Source organism: Lampetra planeri, chromosome 7 (genome assembly GCF_965212315.1).
Source record: "Lampetra planeri chromosome 7, kcLamPlan1.2.h2, whole genome shotgun sequence".
Classification (NCBI taxonomy): domain Eukaryota; kingdom Metazoa; phylum Chordata; class Hyperoartia; order Petromyzontiformes; family Petromyzontidae; genus Lampetra; species Lampetra planeri.
The window spans coordinates 6,767,014-6,783,030 of record NC_136113.1 but is presented as its reverse complement, the minus strand read 5'-3'; the positions used below and the strand labels follow the sequence as shown (position 1 = coordinate 6,783,030).

The following is a 16,017-nucleotide window of genomic DNA, read 5'->3' as shown; positions in this document are numbered from 1 at the left end:
CATCAGACATGACCAATCCACTGCTGCGTGAGGCCCTTTATTCAATTATGTGATGTGTGCACATTTGTCATTCAAATCCAGCTATCCAAATGTATTGCCTTGTCGTTATCTTTAAGCAGTCCATATAAACGATGCACTGCAGTGCCTGCAAAGAGGAGATGTTCAGTTTTATATTAATTGATGACACAATTCATCTTCGTGGTTCTTTCGGTAAAGTGATGTTTTCAAGGTTATTGATAACACAATGTCAATAACCTTGCGTGACAGATTGAAGCAGTGTTGAGACACCTATGGAGACACCCATGGTAGCACAGTGTATCGGGCTACCCATCATATCCCTCAGGTGACTCGGGTTGCTTGCTCAAAGTGCGATTTCCATGCAATGTTAGACATGCAGCCTTGTCATGACAAATGCTCCCTTTCATTGGAAGAAGCCCACAGGGTGCCTGCAGTTAGTCTTTGCGAGCATGGCACCGATCTGTGAGTTATCAGTTGTCTGGAAAGAGAACATGTGGGACTGCTCCATGAATGCAAATGCCATTTAGTAGGTAAACACAGACTTTGAGCACACATGACTATGTGATACGAATGTTAAAAAGATGTTGCCTTATTCAATTTTGGATATTTAAATGCATAGCACTCGTAACTTTCAATGTTTTTTTTAATTGATTTTTGAGTTTAAAATCGAGATAACGCTTTTACACAGGCAGCACACTGATTCAACTCGTAAGCTGCGTACACTGTACGTGTACAGATTTGCATGCATATAAGCTAATACATTTAAAAGAGTACTCGAACAGGTATATATTTTACTTGCAAAGAATATGATACCGTCGATTGCAACATGGTGAACAATATCAATAGTTTTTGCTTTGTTTCAATTTCCTCGACTCAAAAACATCTATGTAATAAACTAAAGTTCATATGATTTAGAATTAAACATGTTTGCGAAATATTACAGGCAAAAATATTACTTTTATGGCCAAGCAGCTACAATGTATTGTTGTTGTTAAATTGTGTACTTTAATGATCCTTTCAACCAAACACAAAAGCCACGATATGCAATTTAGAAACATTTATTGAAGTTATAGAAGTTACACGTGTTATATGTGACAAATATAAATGTTGTTTAAAGAAAGCGAGAAAAGCAAATGAAAAGATTAACCAGCTTTTCAAAACAAGCCTCAACATCCATCTCTGTACAATCTCTGAAACTCGTCCATGCATTACACTTGCAATGTCTTGAAGACTAGCATATATTCGAGCGTATGTCGATATAATCCTGTAACGATAAGTATTAACGTAAAAGCAAAAAAAAATACACAGTGGTGATCATTATGTGCTGTTAACTTGTGTGCAACTATATTGAGCTTGAGAATCATGACCTTGTGATTAAAATAACACAGGGTATCTTCATATATCCAACAGAGTAGGATTTTAGAGGCTTGGTGGAAAACGCCTAATTTTCGGATCCCCCTTACTCGGTCACCTGCAAATATGCTGCAGCTCTGTTGACAAGGTGCACACATATATCATCATCCATGGCCAGGGCAAGAAGTATCTGTGATCATATATTCTACTGACGGGTTTGCGTTTCTTCCCTTTGATTAACCTTTGCTCTCAGGTAAGTGCAATTTCACAAAATTCGGCTCATTTGTGGCACACGAGACCCTGGCTTTGAGTGACCGTGCACATATGTCTCGCGGTTTATGACTCGTGCGAACATATGCTTTTAGGTTAAGAGCGTGAATGTGTGTCGGGTTCTACTTTCCTCCTTCTGAGTGTGTGCTGTACCGAGCGCTAGCGAGCGTGTGTCTTGAGGAAAGTATCCAAACACTTTTGGATCTCAAAAAGGGCTTTCTTCCACAAGACGCGTGACAAGCGTAAATATATTTAACTATTCATAACTTGCGCCTTTGCATATCTGGTTGCTTCGTCTTAAGAGGTTTCTATTTTTAGCACATGAAATGGCATTATGCGTTACTGGCTCTTCCCCGACTCTACAAAACATGTGTAACTCTTTACATTATAGACAAAATCGTGTCCATGTCACGATGTTGTTTTGAAATATTTTAGAAATATTATTTTGTGGCATTTATTTTCACGAAGTATATATTCACAAACATGTTTTGCCTCTGCTAATTAATATATTGACCCAATGATATTGTTGCTGCCAGAGCAATCAAATGACAGAAACACCACTTAAACATTTTTTGGAATGATTCCAATACGAAACATTTAAATAAACTCTATTTGTTTTGCATATCATTGTCATTATCAGCCACGGTCTATCAACTTCTGGATGAAGGCTTCCCCATGTCACCATTATTCCACATGGTCCTACAGTGCCACAATCCATATAACTCATGCAGATATATTTAATATAAAGTATTGTAAGTATATATACACACACAATTAGATTCTGAAATATATTTGAGAAGAAAAACAAAACTACATTATGTATTTGAAAAGCATTCATTTCCCTCATTGTAGATTGTTATCAAATGACTGTGTTATTGATGTTCTTCCTAGGTAACCGGGGGGGGAGGGGGTAACCTCAAAATTAAAAGTTTTTGTTTCATGCATTTGAACCACAGGGTGTGAATCCGTCTACTTTCAAGTTCTGATAAATGACGATTGGCCGTAAGTTGGTTTATTAATTTTGTAGAAGCGAAACAAAGTATTTGTTTTCACCTACCTTTAATGAAGATGGCTGCTTATTCTAATCAAATACTCTAGGTCAAGCTGGCACTACTGCGGGATTATTGTGTGCATCTCTAAATATGCACACAAAGCCAATCAATGTGCTCTTCACTTTCAATGGTACTGTATTCCAGTTCCTTATTTAGTAAAATATTTCCATTGATATTAAAATACTAAAATGTTATAGGTAACGTCACACCCTAGCTGATAATAAAGGAATTCAATGATCTCAGATACAACCATTTAGGACCACACTACTGCATATGTTTGTTTGTGTTTTGTGCTGTATTGCTCTCCGGTTTGTTTTTGGATTGTAACGTGTTGTTCAGGAATTTCATTTCAGCTCCTGAAGAAGCTCCCAACACTTGGAGTGAAACGTCGGACAATCTTGCCAAACAACACGTGATAACAACCCGAAAACACATCGGAGAGCCGAGGGACCACTCGGCAAGCCTCCTATCTCTGGGAGCTTTTCAGAGGGATGCTATTTGGAGCTTAGCACTGGAGGTCAGTGGACTTGAGCGTCTGGAGTCGCTTGTCCTGCATGGTTTTTGGCGTGTAGCACTTCATTACTGAGTTGGGTAGGATCTTGGTCTTGGTTGTTGCAAGCCACTGCACCAGTGGGTTGAGCTTGCAGTCGCAGTGGTAGGGGTTGCCGTGCAGGTAGATCATCTGCAGACCTGCGAAAAGTAGGACAAACGCAAATGTAACGTGCTGACTACCATGGTGTTCAGCTATTTGAGTCTTGACCACCTGGGACCTGTAGTGTACATCAATCTGCAAAGGTTGTGCCCCACAACTCCACAGAGTGGTTTTGTTATACGGGTTGTCAGGTATAAACCTCTCGAAAGCTAAACATGTTTGAGCCTGGATCGTGCTTGGATGGGTGACCACCATGCACAAAAAAAAGATTAGATAGGCGTTACAGGCAATAGATGGCACTGCAGCAACATTTTTTGTTCTCCACTCCGTCCACTTTCATCGACTTGTGCTGACCAGCATGGTGAAGTATGGCCAAATATCCCTAATGGCCACGGAAGGTGTGTGGAGGCCCTCATCCAGCAGATAATTGATAAAATGGGCCCTCCGTGGGCACTGATCTGTTACAAAGTCCCCACTGCTGTTTCCATTAAGCTCATGAACACTGAAACGATACTGTACACAATGCGATTTTAAGTTTAACTATTTTGTGATTATACTTTTAAAGGGTAATAAAATAACCTCCAAACCTGAAAGTGTAGCAAAGGTCCCTGCTTCGATGACTTTTACTTTGTTGTCACTGATGGTGAGCTGTGTGAGCTTGATGTTCGAATTGAAGGCATCCTTCGTCAGTACGCTGACCATATTGTTGCTGAAGTAAAGTTCACGCAGATTGGTCAAGCCCTTGAAAGTGCTGGATGTCACCCTCTTGATCTTGTTGTTATTGAGGACTAGCATCTCAAGCTTCTGGAGCGACTGCAGGGTGCCGGGGGCAATGGTCGTGATCTTGTTATTGTCCAGGTTTAGGTAGTCCAGGTTCTTCAGCCCAACAAAAGCCTTGGGTGAGATCTGCTGGATTTTATTGTAGGCCAGGTCCAAAATGACCAGGCTGGGTGTGTGCTGGAAAGCGAGCGCTGGGAGGGATGTGATGTTGTTCATGGGCATGTCAAGGTCGGAGAGGTCTGAGAGACCTTGGAAGGTGCTGGAGGTAAATGAGAGAATGCCATTCTTGCCCAGGATTAGGTACTTGAGGCTAGGAACGCCCTGAAAGGCTTTGCTTGGCAAGCTGCGTATATTATTGCCATACAAGTTGATCATCTGCAGACTTTTGGCTCCGGCGAAAGCTCTGGAGTCAAAGCCACTGATATGGTTTGACTCCAAGTGGATGTTTTTTAAATGGTTAAGATTCTGAAAGGCATTGGCACCAATGTTTGTAATCTCGTTATTGGCTGAAAAACAAAACAATTCAAACATATGAGAATTTTATCAGTTAGTTTGAAATGAATGTCACAATCCATTCAAAAGAGATAACATGAATAACAAATACAAGTATCTAATATATGCCCTCTCGATTAGATTCTCAGAAAGAAACCGCAGATTGTGAGAAATGTCTAGGTTCTCAGTAAATTCAACACATGACGTGACCACAGGTTGGATTTAAATACATGGCAATTGCCAAAGAAACTGGAGCAACAAGTGTAAAGTATCTACATCATGGGATCTCCTTTACCAGTACCAAAATATGATAATAGGGGTTTCCCCTTTTTTTCTGGCAACAAAACAGGTGTTAAGATGTTAAAACACCAAACTGAAACCTTTTACAAGGAATCATGTCTGCATTCACCACAATGCATGTGGTCAGAATGCTGGTAAAATATTGTAATGGTAGATAATTCTAACGTTATTTTCTATATTTTTTCTATGGGAATTTAACACTTATGTAAACACCAATTAGCAGCGTATATGGGTATCTATGATTACATTCCTCCATCCACTAGGTTATCTTGGACAATACTGTATGGATCATTTATTACGGTGCTCACAAATATTCTGCATTGATCGTTCACTCATTAAATGCACACAATTCCTTAATGCTAAATACAATCTGTGGCCAACTACCTCAAGTGGTGCAGAGTCTTGGATGTTCTGGAGACCTTTGAGTAGACAAATCGCTCATTATATTATCATTATGCGCAGTGGATTTAATGGTCTCCGTATGGTCATGATGACTGCATCGGAAACTCTTTGTACTGAGCTGAGAGTGGAGGTCAGTGTCACACGCCGAGTGGGACAATTTACTTGCCAATGCACCTTAAGTGGTTTGACATAAAAGCCAGGTAAGAAGGCAGACTAAAGGACGCATGGGAAGTATCTCACACAGAAACTATTCCTACACAGGATGCTCATTCCATGGTTAACTGCCCAACCACACCCAACCCCACCAATCACCCCTGACATTTATAGTCGGATAAATGTTACCCATACTGGCAATTTCCATTTAAATAATAAAAATGACAAAAATTAGAGCAACACAATTTTTCACGTAAAAATGTATTATAGTATGATCAGTATCTAACTATAGCATGCATTAATCTACAACACATAGTTTTATGTTGTATACATTAACTGCAAGTCTAGATTTAACACACATATGTGATATATATGAAACATTGGCTACCTTTAAAACATCTTCTTTGATGTCTGAAAATGTATGAGAATACCGTGTTGTGTTGCAGAGTGTCATTGTTTTGTGAATTATTTATCCACTTATTTTATGCTTTTACATGGGACTCAAGCAGATTCATGAAGAAAACAAACTGACATAATATGTATATAGTGCACTATTAATATTAATAAGCCAGCCAAAGATGGTGAATGTGAGTTTGTTGAATGCCATTTGCAGTCAGATGGGAGCATTGGATAATTTAGTGAAGGTAATGCGTTGTCTCCCACCGAATTCATTATTGCCCGAATTTCTGGGTCTGTGGCGCTCACCCAACTTAATGGTCGAGGCGTCGGAGGGGATCTTGGACGGGACTGATTTCATCCTTTGGTCACCACAGTCAACATCCAAGCCGTCCTGCTGCGACTGCTTTGCACACTTGCAGCCAGATGGACAGCCCAGCACCTGTCGGCTCACGCTCACCAGCACCAGCATCACCCAGTACAGGGAGGCTGTCCTGGATATACTGCGGGGCAGAACAAGCAGGCATGTGTCGCTTTACTTCTTCTGCCTTCCTCTTGGTTCTTTCGGTAAAGTCACGTAGAATGGAAATAATAAAATAATAAAAATAAAACAATAAAATAATTCTCACGACGTTTCGGCCACAACGCAAGCAGCCGTCCTCAGGTGAAGAACAGCCGTCCTCAGGTGAAGAACAGACCTGTTCTTCACCTGAGGACGGCTGCTTGCGTTGTGGCCGAAACGTCGTGAGAATTATTTAAGAATGTTTTATTTTTATTATTTTATTATTTCCCTTCTACGTGACTTTACCGAAAGAACCAAGAAGATGAATCCCTGCAGTCACGAAAGCTTTAAATCGAAATTCTTCGGCCTTGCCAGCATGCGTGCCTATTACTTTTACGGTAACTTAATGTCGCCCAGCATCCCTCATGGGTGGATAAATTGAGTACCACATTTTGTGTGGGAAGTCAACGCATAGACTCACCCCTGCGCAGCCTCATTCGAGCACTTGGTTTTAATACAGTTCTGTAACGCCAAACCAAACTAGCTTATTTTTAAACCTTATGTTTGTATATTCTATACAAATTACATTAGAGTTGAGTCTACTTGTAACATTTATAATCTGTTCTCACACGTAGATTGTTCAATACACATTAAGTATATTAGCATAAATTTGCATTTCTTTAATTGGGCGTTTTTTTGTTTACTTAATTGATATTGTGTTACTGGGAAAGCAGCAGGTAATGCGACGAAGAATATAACAATCTACATGCAAGCCACACTTGTGCACACTCAGAGCACCTTCCACATAAAGCACCGGCGTAGGAGGGCAGATGATTTAGTGACTGGTACGGCGTGTTCTTGCCTCAGTGACCCAATCCGATTATAGTCTTCATAGCAAGCGAAGGCCTGTCTCAGGTCAGCTCAGCATGAAATTAGCCCTCGATTCTTTAAGCATTGACCACCCCCTTGTCTGGCGAGCTAAGAAACAGGGGCTCCCTAGCAGCACTGCTCCCTGTGGTGCTTTAGGGCATGCAGCACAGGGCACTTTCATTTTGTTATAATTGCAATTTCCAAATATGTCTGAAAGCTTTAATGCATTAGCCCTGTCCTTCTCTCTGTCCTACTGTCTGTCTGTCCGTCTGTAACATGAAATCACAATAGCTCTCGTCAAGCTGGTCCAATATAAGAGAAAATGTGTTGAAAGTTGTGTTGCTATCACGGAATTATTCGATAGGAAACCAGCCACATTCCTCCAAGAGTTGCCCCAAAAATTTGCTAAAAGTAATATTCTGAACTGCTCATAAATACTGCTGAGGAAACAAGCATGCAAGAACGCATTACAAAAAATATGCATACCCTAGGATTTTATGATCCGTGTTCAATTGAACATTGCATTGTTGTTACTTTCGCAAACATGTGAAGATAAATGGCTAAATATTATTTTGCTGAGAAATATAAAAATGTGAAATTTTCACCGGCTGCCTTTCTCAACGTCAAAAAAGTTAATTCCTAAGCAGCGTCTTTTGTTATAATTTGTGGAACAGAACGTAAAAAAACCCACAATGTTATCTCTTAATGAAGTGCGCGGCATAGGCTAACAGTGTCAGAGACTACTTATTATCTGTAATACAAATGATAAACAATGAAGGGTGCTTCTGAACCCCTTAATATAAATGACTTCTTTTTTTTCTCCAGCAAAAGATAGTTTATTCTTACCATATGCTCGAACGTATTTCTGTCTGATAATACATATATACAAAATTCTGCACGTAGGAGCGCAGCAGTAACAAACAATACGAACAGGCAACGCATAGCATGGAAGAGCTGCATTCAATTTAAATTGTAACATTCGTTTTCAAATGAGCATAATAACTGTATTTATTACGAGGAAAAGTATTCAGCAAAATAAGTAATTGTATATCACGCATTGCATTTACCAAAGTTATTTAGAAATCGTATCTTAAGAAACACGAGAATAATTGTTAAAGTCACTTACCGCATGATGAGTCAGTTTCCTTTGCACTTTTCAACCGAATGAGCAAAGTTCTCGTGTGATGTTTTTCTTCTAGAGTCAAGTTTATGAGACAGGCTTCAAATTTTGATGTCGCCCGCTAATGAACAGGTATCTATCTCTCTCTCTCTGTCACAAAGAGCGCAGTGTGTGCTCGTGGATGTTTTGGCTTGGCGCTGAGAATAGGAGTACACGGACAGTCTTGGAAACCACTGCGAATCACATTTTAGCATTGGCTTCCTATGTTCAACATTCACGGTGGCTTATATAACCTGTGATCGAGGGTGTAAGTCCTCTTCAAGTCAAGCAGACCAGTTCCATTTCCTCACACTCAGTTGTTTTGCACTCATTCTGGAGTTTGTTCAACGTGGCATAATTGTGAAGCTGTTTTTTTTTTCTGGAAAAAAGTAGCAGTCCTGCTTTTCCATCTGCTGATAATTATGCAGCCTCGCTTATTTTTATCATATTATGTCATTATTTTTACTGTTTTACATTTTTCAATAAAAAAGCTGTATTGCCCAATAATATTGATGTGAATTTTCATTATCATGATAGGGGCCGTGTTTTATGGCATAACTGCAGTTACAAACCTTAATCTGTGCCCTTCTCTTCACCAACCCGCACTGACCAGTGTGGTGAAGTATGGTCAAACAAACCGCATTACCGACATGGTGTGGGGGAGGCGATCATCCAGCAGTAGATTGATTTCGGGGCTGTACATGATTATTATTAGAGCCCATGGATACACAAAACACAAGGGTACTAAACTCATGTTGTGACAGAACAGTAGCTCGGTGGTTAGCAAACTTTGATATGCCCTCGGTGACCTTAGTTTGATTATCACCCATGGCTAATGTAATTGACGGGCGATATCTAAACTGGTCTTGGCCCCCCCCAACCTGAACCAGTCCAGGCCCCCCCCCCGGCCACCTTCACTCACCCACACTGCCCAGTGTGGTGAAGTACAATACCTGTTTTGTCAAAAATCCCTGTGACTGGAATGGCCTGGGAAGGCTTTCATCCAGCAGTGGATTAACAAAGGACCATATATTATTTGGGTCTTTCGGTAAAGTCACATTGATAGGTTCAAAGAAAATTTTGGATGTTTTGTTTTTAAATCCCCTGCGGATATTGCAATATTGTTTAAATACGATCCATATTTGTTCATGGGTTAGGCCACGTCGTAATAATAATGCCAATGTGTAACGCGCATGTTTTCCAAAGCGGACGATTGTTTTAATGCGACTACGTTCATTTGTTTATCTCAGTTTTATGCCACAATCAGTCATTAATCCTCCACCACCCGACAAGATTTGTCACATTCACAAATGCATATCGATGGAATGACTAATAAAGTTCACTGGTGACTGAAGACGTTTCACGTAATAATGTAAATTGTTTAAAAACTATTTCGAGGTGCGCTCAAGTGAACGTGGAAGCATATCGATGATAGTAAACCGCAGACAAATTGCATTTTCCCACATCTTCATTGCTAACTTAGCAGCATTTTGTTAAGTAAACAGCACACGGTTCGAATGAGCTACCGCTCGCACCCAGGCTGCAGATTCCTGCAAGCTGTAAGCTACACCGGCTAAGTGTGTGGCTGTCACTGTGGGCACTGTATCTCATGCACACACAAAAAAACACACACAGGAGGCCACAGTCAGGGAGACGCCGAGAGAGAGAAGCACATGGAGCCAATGTTCCAAAAAAAAAAACACACATTTGTTTTGCGCGTGCTGCTTAACCCCCATTCAAACCTAACCCAAAGTGTTTACACGCCCGAACTTGGCACTCATTTGAGGTTGAGTCGACCTAGGGGAGGGGAGGGGGGTAAGGATTGGTTCAGATAAGCGTCACCGGTGTTTCCAGAATCGAACTCGGGGTCGCTGGGTTGGGAGCGCAGCGTAGCGCTAACCACTAGACCACCGCTCCCCCCCCCCACATAAAGACAAAGATCCCCCGTATAGCCTTCACAGACTGTTGGGGCAAGTGCTGTTAGCGAGCACCTACGAATGCCGGCACGGCACACGAGGGGGCGGGTGGCCAACACCACGCCCGACCGCCTTTGTCTCCCCAGTGGCGATGTTTTGCTACACACCGCACCAGGTACTCATTTGAGGCTGAGCCTACCTAGGGGAGGCCCAGGACCGGTTCAAATAATCGTCACTGGCGTTGGCCGTGAGCGAAAATTGAACTCGGGTCGCCGGGTTCATAGCGCAGCGCGTTAACCATGACACTACCACAACAAAGATCCCCCCCACCCCCGTGTAGCCTTAACAGACTGTTGGGGCAAGTGCTATTAGCGAGCATCTATGAAGGCCGGCACGGCACACGTGGGGGTGGGTGACCAGCACCCCACACGCGGCCACCTTTGTCTCCCCAGTGGCGCTTTCACACGCGCACTCTCAGCGCGAGGCTGACTCCTCACATCTCGTGGAGGATCGCTCCACTGACTAAAATAGTTCAGCGGTTCAGTTTGCAAGTGTGAGTTTGCGTTTTAAGTCAATAAAAAAATATTCACGGAAGCTTGTGTGTAAGTGAGGGTGTTTGAAAGTCGGGTGGTCGTAAGTAGAAGACTGCCTGTAATAGGAATTTATTTTTGAAAATAAAATTAGCAAGCTGGCAAAAAAAGACAGACATTGTATGTATGGTGTTCTTCTTTTGCAGCCTACATAGCCGACCGTGCTAATCGGAGGTGTGGAAATGCTAGAATTTCAGTTGTGTTAGCTATGCAAGTTATATTATGCACATTGACACACAATTGTATAATAAATATGCATAAAGGGTAATGTATTTAATGAAAAAATGCAAAGTGTTCATGCGGTCATTTAGAAACTTGGATTTTTATTTCCCTATTTGGTCATTCAACAATCTCAAGATCTTGATCAAATAAATAACAGAAAACCACACTAAAATAAATCTCCCTCATAGGGCCTCTAATGTAAACCAGGGTCTCAATAAAATGGCCACATTATAACCGCTGCCATGTGTACCGAAATATTTTGCTTCAAAACTATTTACACTATCTGTTAGACTCTGACCTGGTATGGCAGACACATAAGTCATTGGCCTTGTTTTGGACGTGTTGCCTTTCCATTTGTTTTCAATTACAGTTTCACTTGTATTTGAGGCCCCTATTCTATTCATGATGTTCTCATACTAAAAACAGAGGAATCCAGTCCAATCGAATAAAATAACAAGATTCAGGTTACGGGGCCCTGCACAATCATTATCAAAGTCCACTTTATTTCTCATGCTGCATGAGGGCTTTCATATACCATCGCCATCTCTCACAGAAAGAGAAGTGTTGTGACCTGCAGTTTGGTGGTTGAACACAGCACGTACGAGACAAAAACAATCATTTTGATTGACCGAATCCTCAACATGGGTAGAGGAAACCGATAGAAATTCACGGGAGCAGTAACCATGATAGAAGCGATATAAGGGTAATAAAGAGACGACTGACCGCTGATGTGTTTGATCTCTTGTCATGGGTAACACGAGTGGAAAAGTACATCTGCGCTGGTCCTCAGCCCTGCTTTACCAACCTGAAATGAGCAGCAGAGTAAAGTATGGCTAAATAACCGCCATGGCCTTCATTCAATAGCGGGCGGAGGCAGTAGGGGTGAAATCCACGTAGTGGTCTGACCATAAAAGGAATAGTTATTATCTCAAAATATAGTGCAAGTCTTTCTGCTAGGGCCATTACCAAAAACGTAATTTGATGAAAAAAGGAATAGGCTTTAGCCTATCCGACAAGAATACAGGAGGTGTTGAGATGTTCGAACATCAAATACACCGATTGCAGGGCATAACGTCTGCATTGACCACACATGCTTGTGGTAAAACATGCAGACAAACATACGTTGATAATAAATGTATTGTCTTTGAAATGGATTGGACTACACCTTGCTTTATGCCAAAATGAGGACAGCACAAAGGCAAAGCAAGTGAAAGGATCCAGCTCACGCCGTGTTCAGCAAAGGTGTCTTTATTAGATGACCCACAGGTAACGTCCCCGTTCATACGGCAGGTAACACGCCACGATTCACCAATCCGCATTCAGACCCCCCCCCCCGCCTCTGTTATACCCTGGTCCACATTTCTTGCCAGTCACTCATTGTCCAGGGCTGTATCTCAGATTATGATTCACTGGCCACGCATATTAGAGTTCCCTACTTAATTCCCGTCCAGGGCTTTGCCCCAGGTTGTGATTAACTGACCACGTGCCACCGAGTCTACAATACAAGGGACAAATATCAAAGCATGAACAGCTCGGGTTGAGCAGTTCTATCTATGGGACCATTTGAACATCGTGACACCTGTAGTATTGCCAGAAAGGGAAAATCCTATTCTGTTTTCATTATTCAGTCCCATAGATAAAACGTAACTTGTCACATATGTTTTCCTCTTTAGAGCAGTGTTATTCGAGAATGTGTTATGAGTGCTTGTGCACCACTGCCTATGTAGTGTCGAAAAACATGTTTGTTTGGCATAAAAGGAATCTGTGGCAGTGTTGCGAGATATCTTGGAGGAGGAGACCTGGAGACAGCTGGCAAGCTGCGTGTGAGGGAGATAGAGAACCGGGACGAGGCTGTGCAGGCGGCGGTGGTCGTTGTAAAGAGACCTGGGGAGATGGGGGATGGACATAACTGAATGGAGGTTGCGATGGGGTTAAAAACAAAAACATTCCAACATCATGAGGTCATACATCATTGTCAATGTTAACAAAACACAGGTGAGGTGTTTCCAGTGTTGTGGACATCGTATTGTGGGATCTTCTGGAGGTGTAAAATTCCACATATTCAGAGCCACACTTTGTTCAGTGGTGATATACAAATTTGATGCAGAGGCTATCGCGCCTGACATTATCATTCGGTCAGATCATACACCGATAATTATCGGTCTAAAATTTTTTAGACGTCGTCTGCTTCAGAGATGAAATGTGCTGTTTATTATGGATTTTGATGTGCTGAATTCAAATATGGCAAATCAAACAACTGATTGGCTACTGTTCCCAAGATATTAAAGTTTTTACATTTTACGTCTATGCATATTGTGTAGATAGTAGAGTTTTACTCAATGGTAAACTTTGGTCTTTTCATGTGTTTATGGTTGCTTTACATGATAACATGTCATCTGTCCTGTTCATGTAACACTTAAAAAATCAGCAAAAGGGATATAGAAATAAAATGTATTATGAAACAAAAGGCAAATAACTACGATGTAAAAAAGTACATAGTTTAGTCCTTATTCAGTGTCTACCCAGCGCTTCTTGTCTTGTCTCTTGTATTCATTAAATGGAGCATCTCTTGTCACTGTCCAGCAATAGTCTGCAAGCATTGATGGAGTTCGGTGGGAACAAATCTAGATGAGAGTGCAAAAAATGTTCTTTAGTGACATGTTGCAACCAAGGCTTTTCTATGCCTAGAGGAGGTTTTCCACCAACCCCCTGTAGTTGTCTGCCTTCTTGTTTCCGAGAAAATGTGTTGCCACTAACTGGAAGGATTTCCATGCCGTCTTTTCTTGCCACGCAGTGCACTGTAAGATGGATCTGAGGACCAACAAAGACACCTTCCTTTATCTTAGCTTCACTTAACCTTATACATTTTCCAAAGAGGTACTTGAAAGATGCTTGTGTTTTGTCCATGGCTTTGACAAAGTTCTTCATCAGATCCAGCTTGATGTCTAAGGGTGGTAACAAAATCTTCCGTGATTCAAAAAGTGGTGGATGCTGAAAACTTTTCCTCCCAGGCTAAAATGACTGTCGGAGTGGCCAATCTATTTTGATGTAGTAGGAATCTCTCGCACGACTATCCCATTCGCAGAGAAAACAGCAGTACTTTGTGTATCCAGTCTGCAGACCAAGCAAGAGAGCAAGAACCTTCAAATCGCCACAAAGCTGCCACTGATGTTGGTCATAGTTTATGCACCTCAAAAGTTGTGTCATGTTGTCATAGGTTTCCTTCGTATGGACTGCATGACCAACTGGAATTGATGGCAAAACATTTCCATTGTGCACCAAAACAGCTTTAAGACTCATCTTCGATGAATCAATGAATAGTCTCCACTCATCTGGATCATGAACGATGTTGAGGGCTGCCATCACACCATCGATGTTGTTGCAGGCTACAAGATCACCTTCCATGAAGAAGAATGGGACAAGATCCTTTTGATGGTCACGGAACATGGAAACCCAAACATCACCTGCCAGGAGATTTCACTGCTGCAGTCTGGAGCCCAACAGCTCTGCCTTACTCTTGCTTAGTTCCCAATCCATGACAAGGTCTTTCAGTTCACCTTGTGTTATGAAGTGTGGTTCAGAGGAGGAAGATCGGAGAAAATCTGGGTCATGTGACCATTATGGTATGGTTCAGGACCAGAAGTTTCATCCTCTTCTTCTTCCTCGTTTGACTCAAGTGAGAATGATTCTGGTGCATCAGGAACCGGCAGTCTTTCTCCGTGGGGAACTGGACGTAAAGCTGATGGGATGTTTGGATAATGCACAGTCCACTTTTTCTTCTTTGACACACCTTTCCCAAATTGAGGCGCCATGCAGAAGTAACAATTGCTGAAATGATCTGTTGGCTCTCGCCAAATAATTGGCACTGCAAAAGGCATATATTTCATTTTCCTGTTCAACCACTGGCAAAGATGTGTTGCACAAGTGTTGCAGCATATGTGTGGGGCCCACATCTTGTCCTGATCTCCAATTTTGCAGCCAATACTATACAAGGACAGAGTGTAAATGGAGAGTCATGCGGAGTCTATTTGCTTTCACAGAACACCTGTAAATGCTGCTTTTTGACTCCGCGTAGCCTCGCCACAGGGATGAACAGCACCATAATTTGCTTCTGAATAGCCAGTGCTGCTTAACTCTACACGCAATAAGCCTACATTCCTGCTGTGACTGGCTTTGTTATATTAAATCGCAGTAGTGAGCAACTAAGATAGCATCAATATGTATATATGTTGAACTTTTTTCGCATCGTACGTAGCCAACCATGCGAATCGGAGGTGCGGGGAAGGACAATAAACTTAACACAAACATGTACCATTTTAACAAATTTGGCAGAAGTTGAGAGTTACAAATGTCAAATCTCGAACTTAAAGAGACTAATGAGTGTTGCGTTATCTCTTGATTAAAACAACCCACAAGTGTATTTTTTTAGTGTGACTACGAATTAATTATAATTGTGACCGAGACTGTGCAGTCAATTATAAGTAATAATGTTACATATTTCCCCTGTGATGATAATAAATTGCATTTATAAGCATCTATTTACTAGATACTCAAGGCACTGTACACCACACAAAATCATAGGCCAAGGAGAGGAAAAACGAAGACAAATGGAAGCGAATTCAGACAACCGAGAGCATTGAGCGAATAAAATAACTTGTTTCACCAAAATAAAGCTAAGGACTGGACATTGGAGCCATAGGGGTTCAATTTCAACATTACAGCTAGTATTCAAAAATTTTATAAACATCTGCTTCTGATAAATTTACATTCAACGATCCCATTTTATAACGGTTTCACAACATATTTTCTTTCCAGGCACATTTTAAATACTTATCTCCCCATGAAAATAATTCCAATCACATTGCTCTCACAAAACAAAACTTTGCACTG

General features: G+C 41.4%; 1 protein-coding gene across 1 annotated transcript; it reads right to left on the bottom strand.

Moving 5' to 3' along the window:
• Positions 1-1,060: 1,060 nt before the first annotated feature.
• Positions 1,061-8,783, bottom strand: LOC144719869 (uncharacterized). Its single transcript, XM_078596137.1, has 4 exons — positions 8,367-8,783; positions 6,178-6,371; positions 3,933-4,631; positions 1,061-3,383 (listed from the first exon to the last, which is right to left on the bottom strand). Exons 1-4 carry the CDS (start codon positions 8,369-8,371, stop codon positions 3,199-3,201), a joined length of 1,083 nt encoding a protein of 360 aa, XP_078452263.1. The 5' UTR covers positions 8,372-8,783; the 3' UTR covers positions 1,061-3,198.
• Between the last annotated feature and the right edge of the window lie 7,234 nt (positions 8,784-16,017).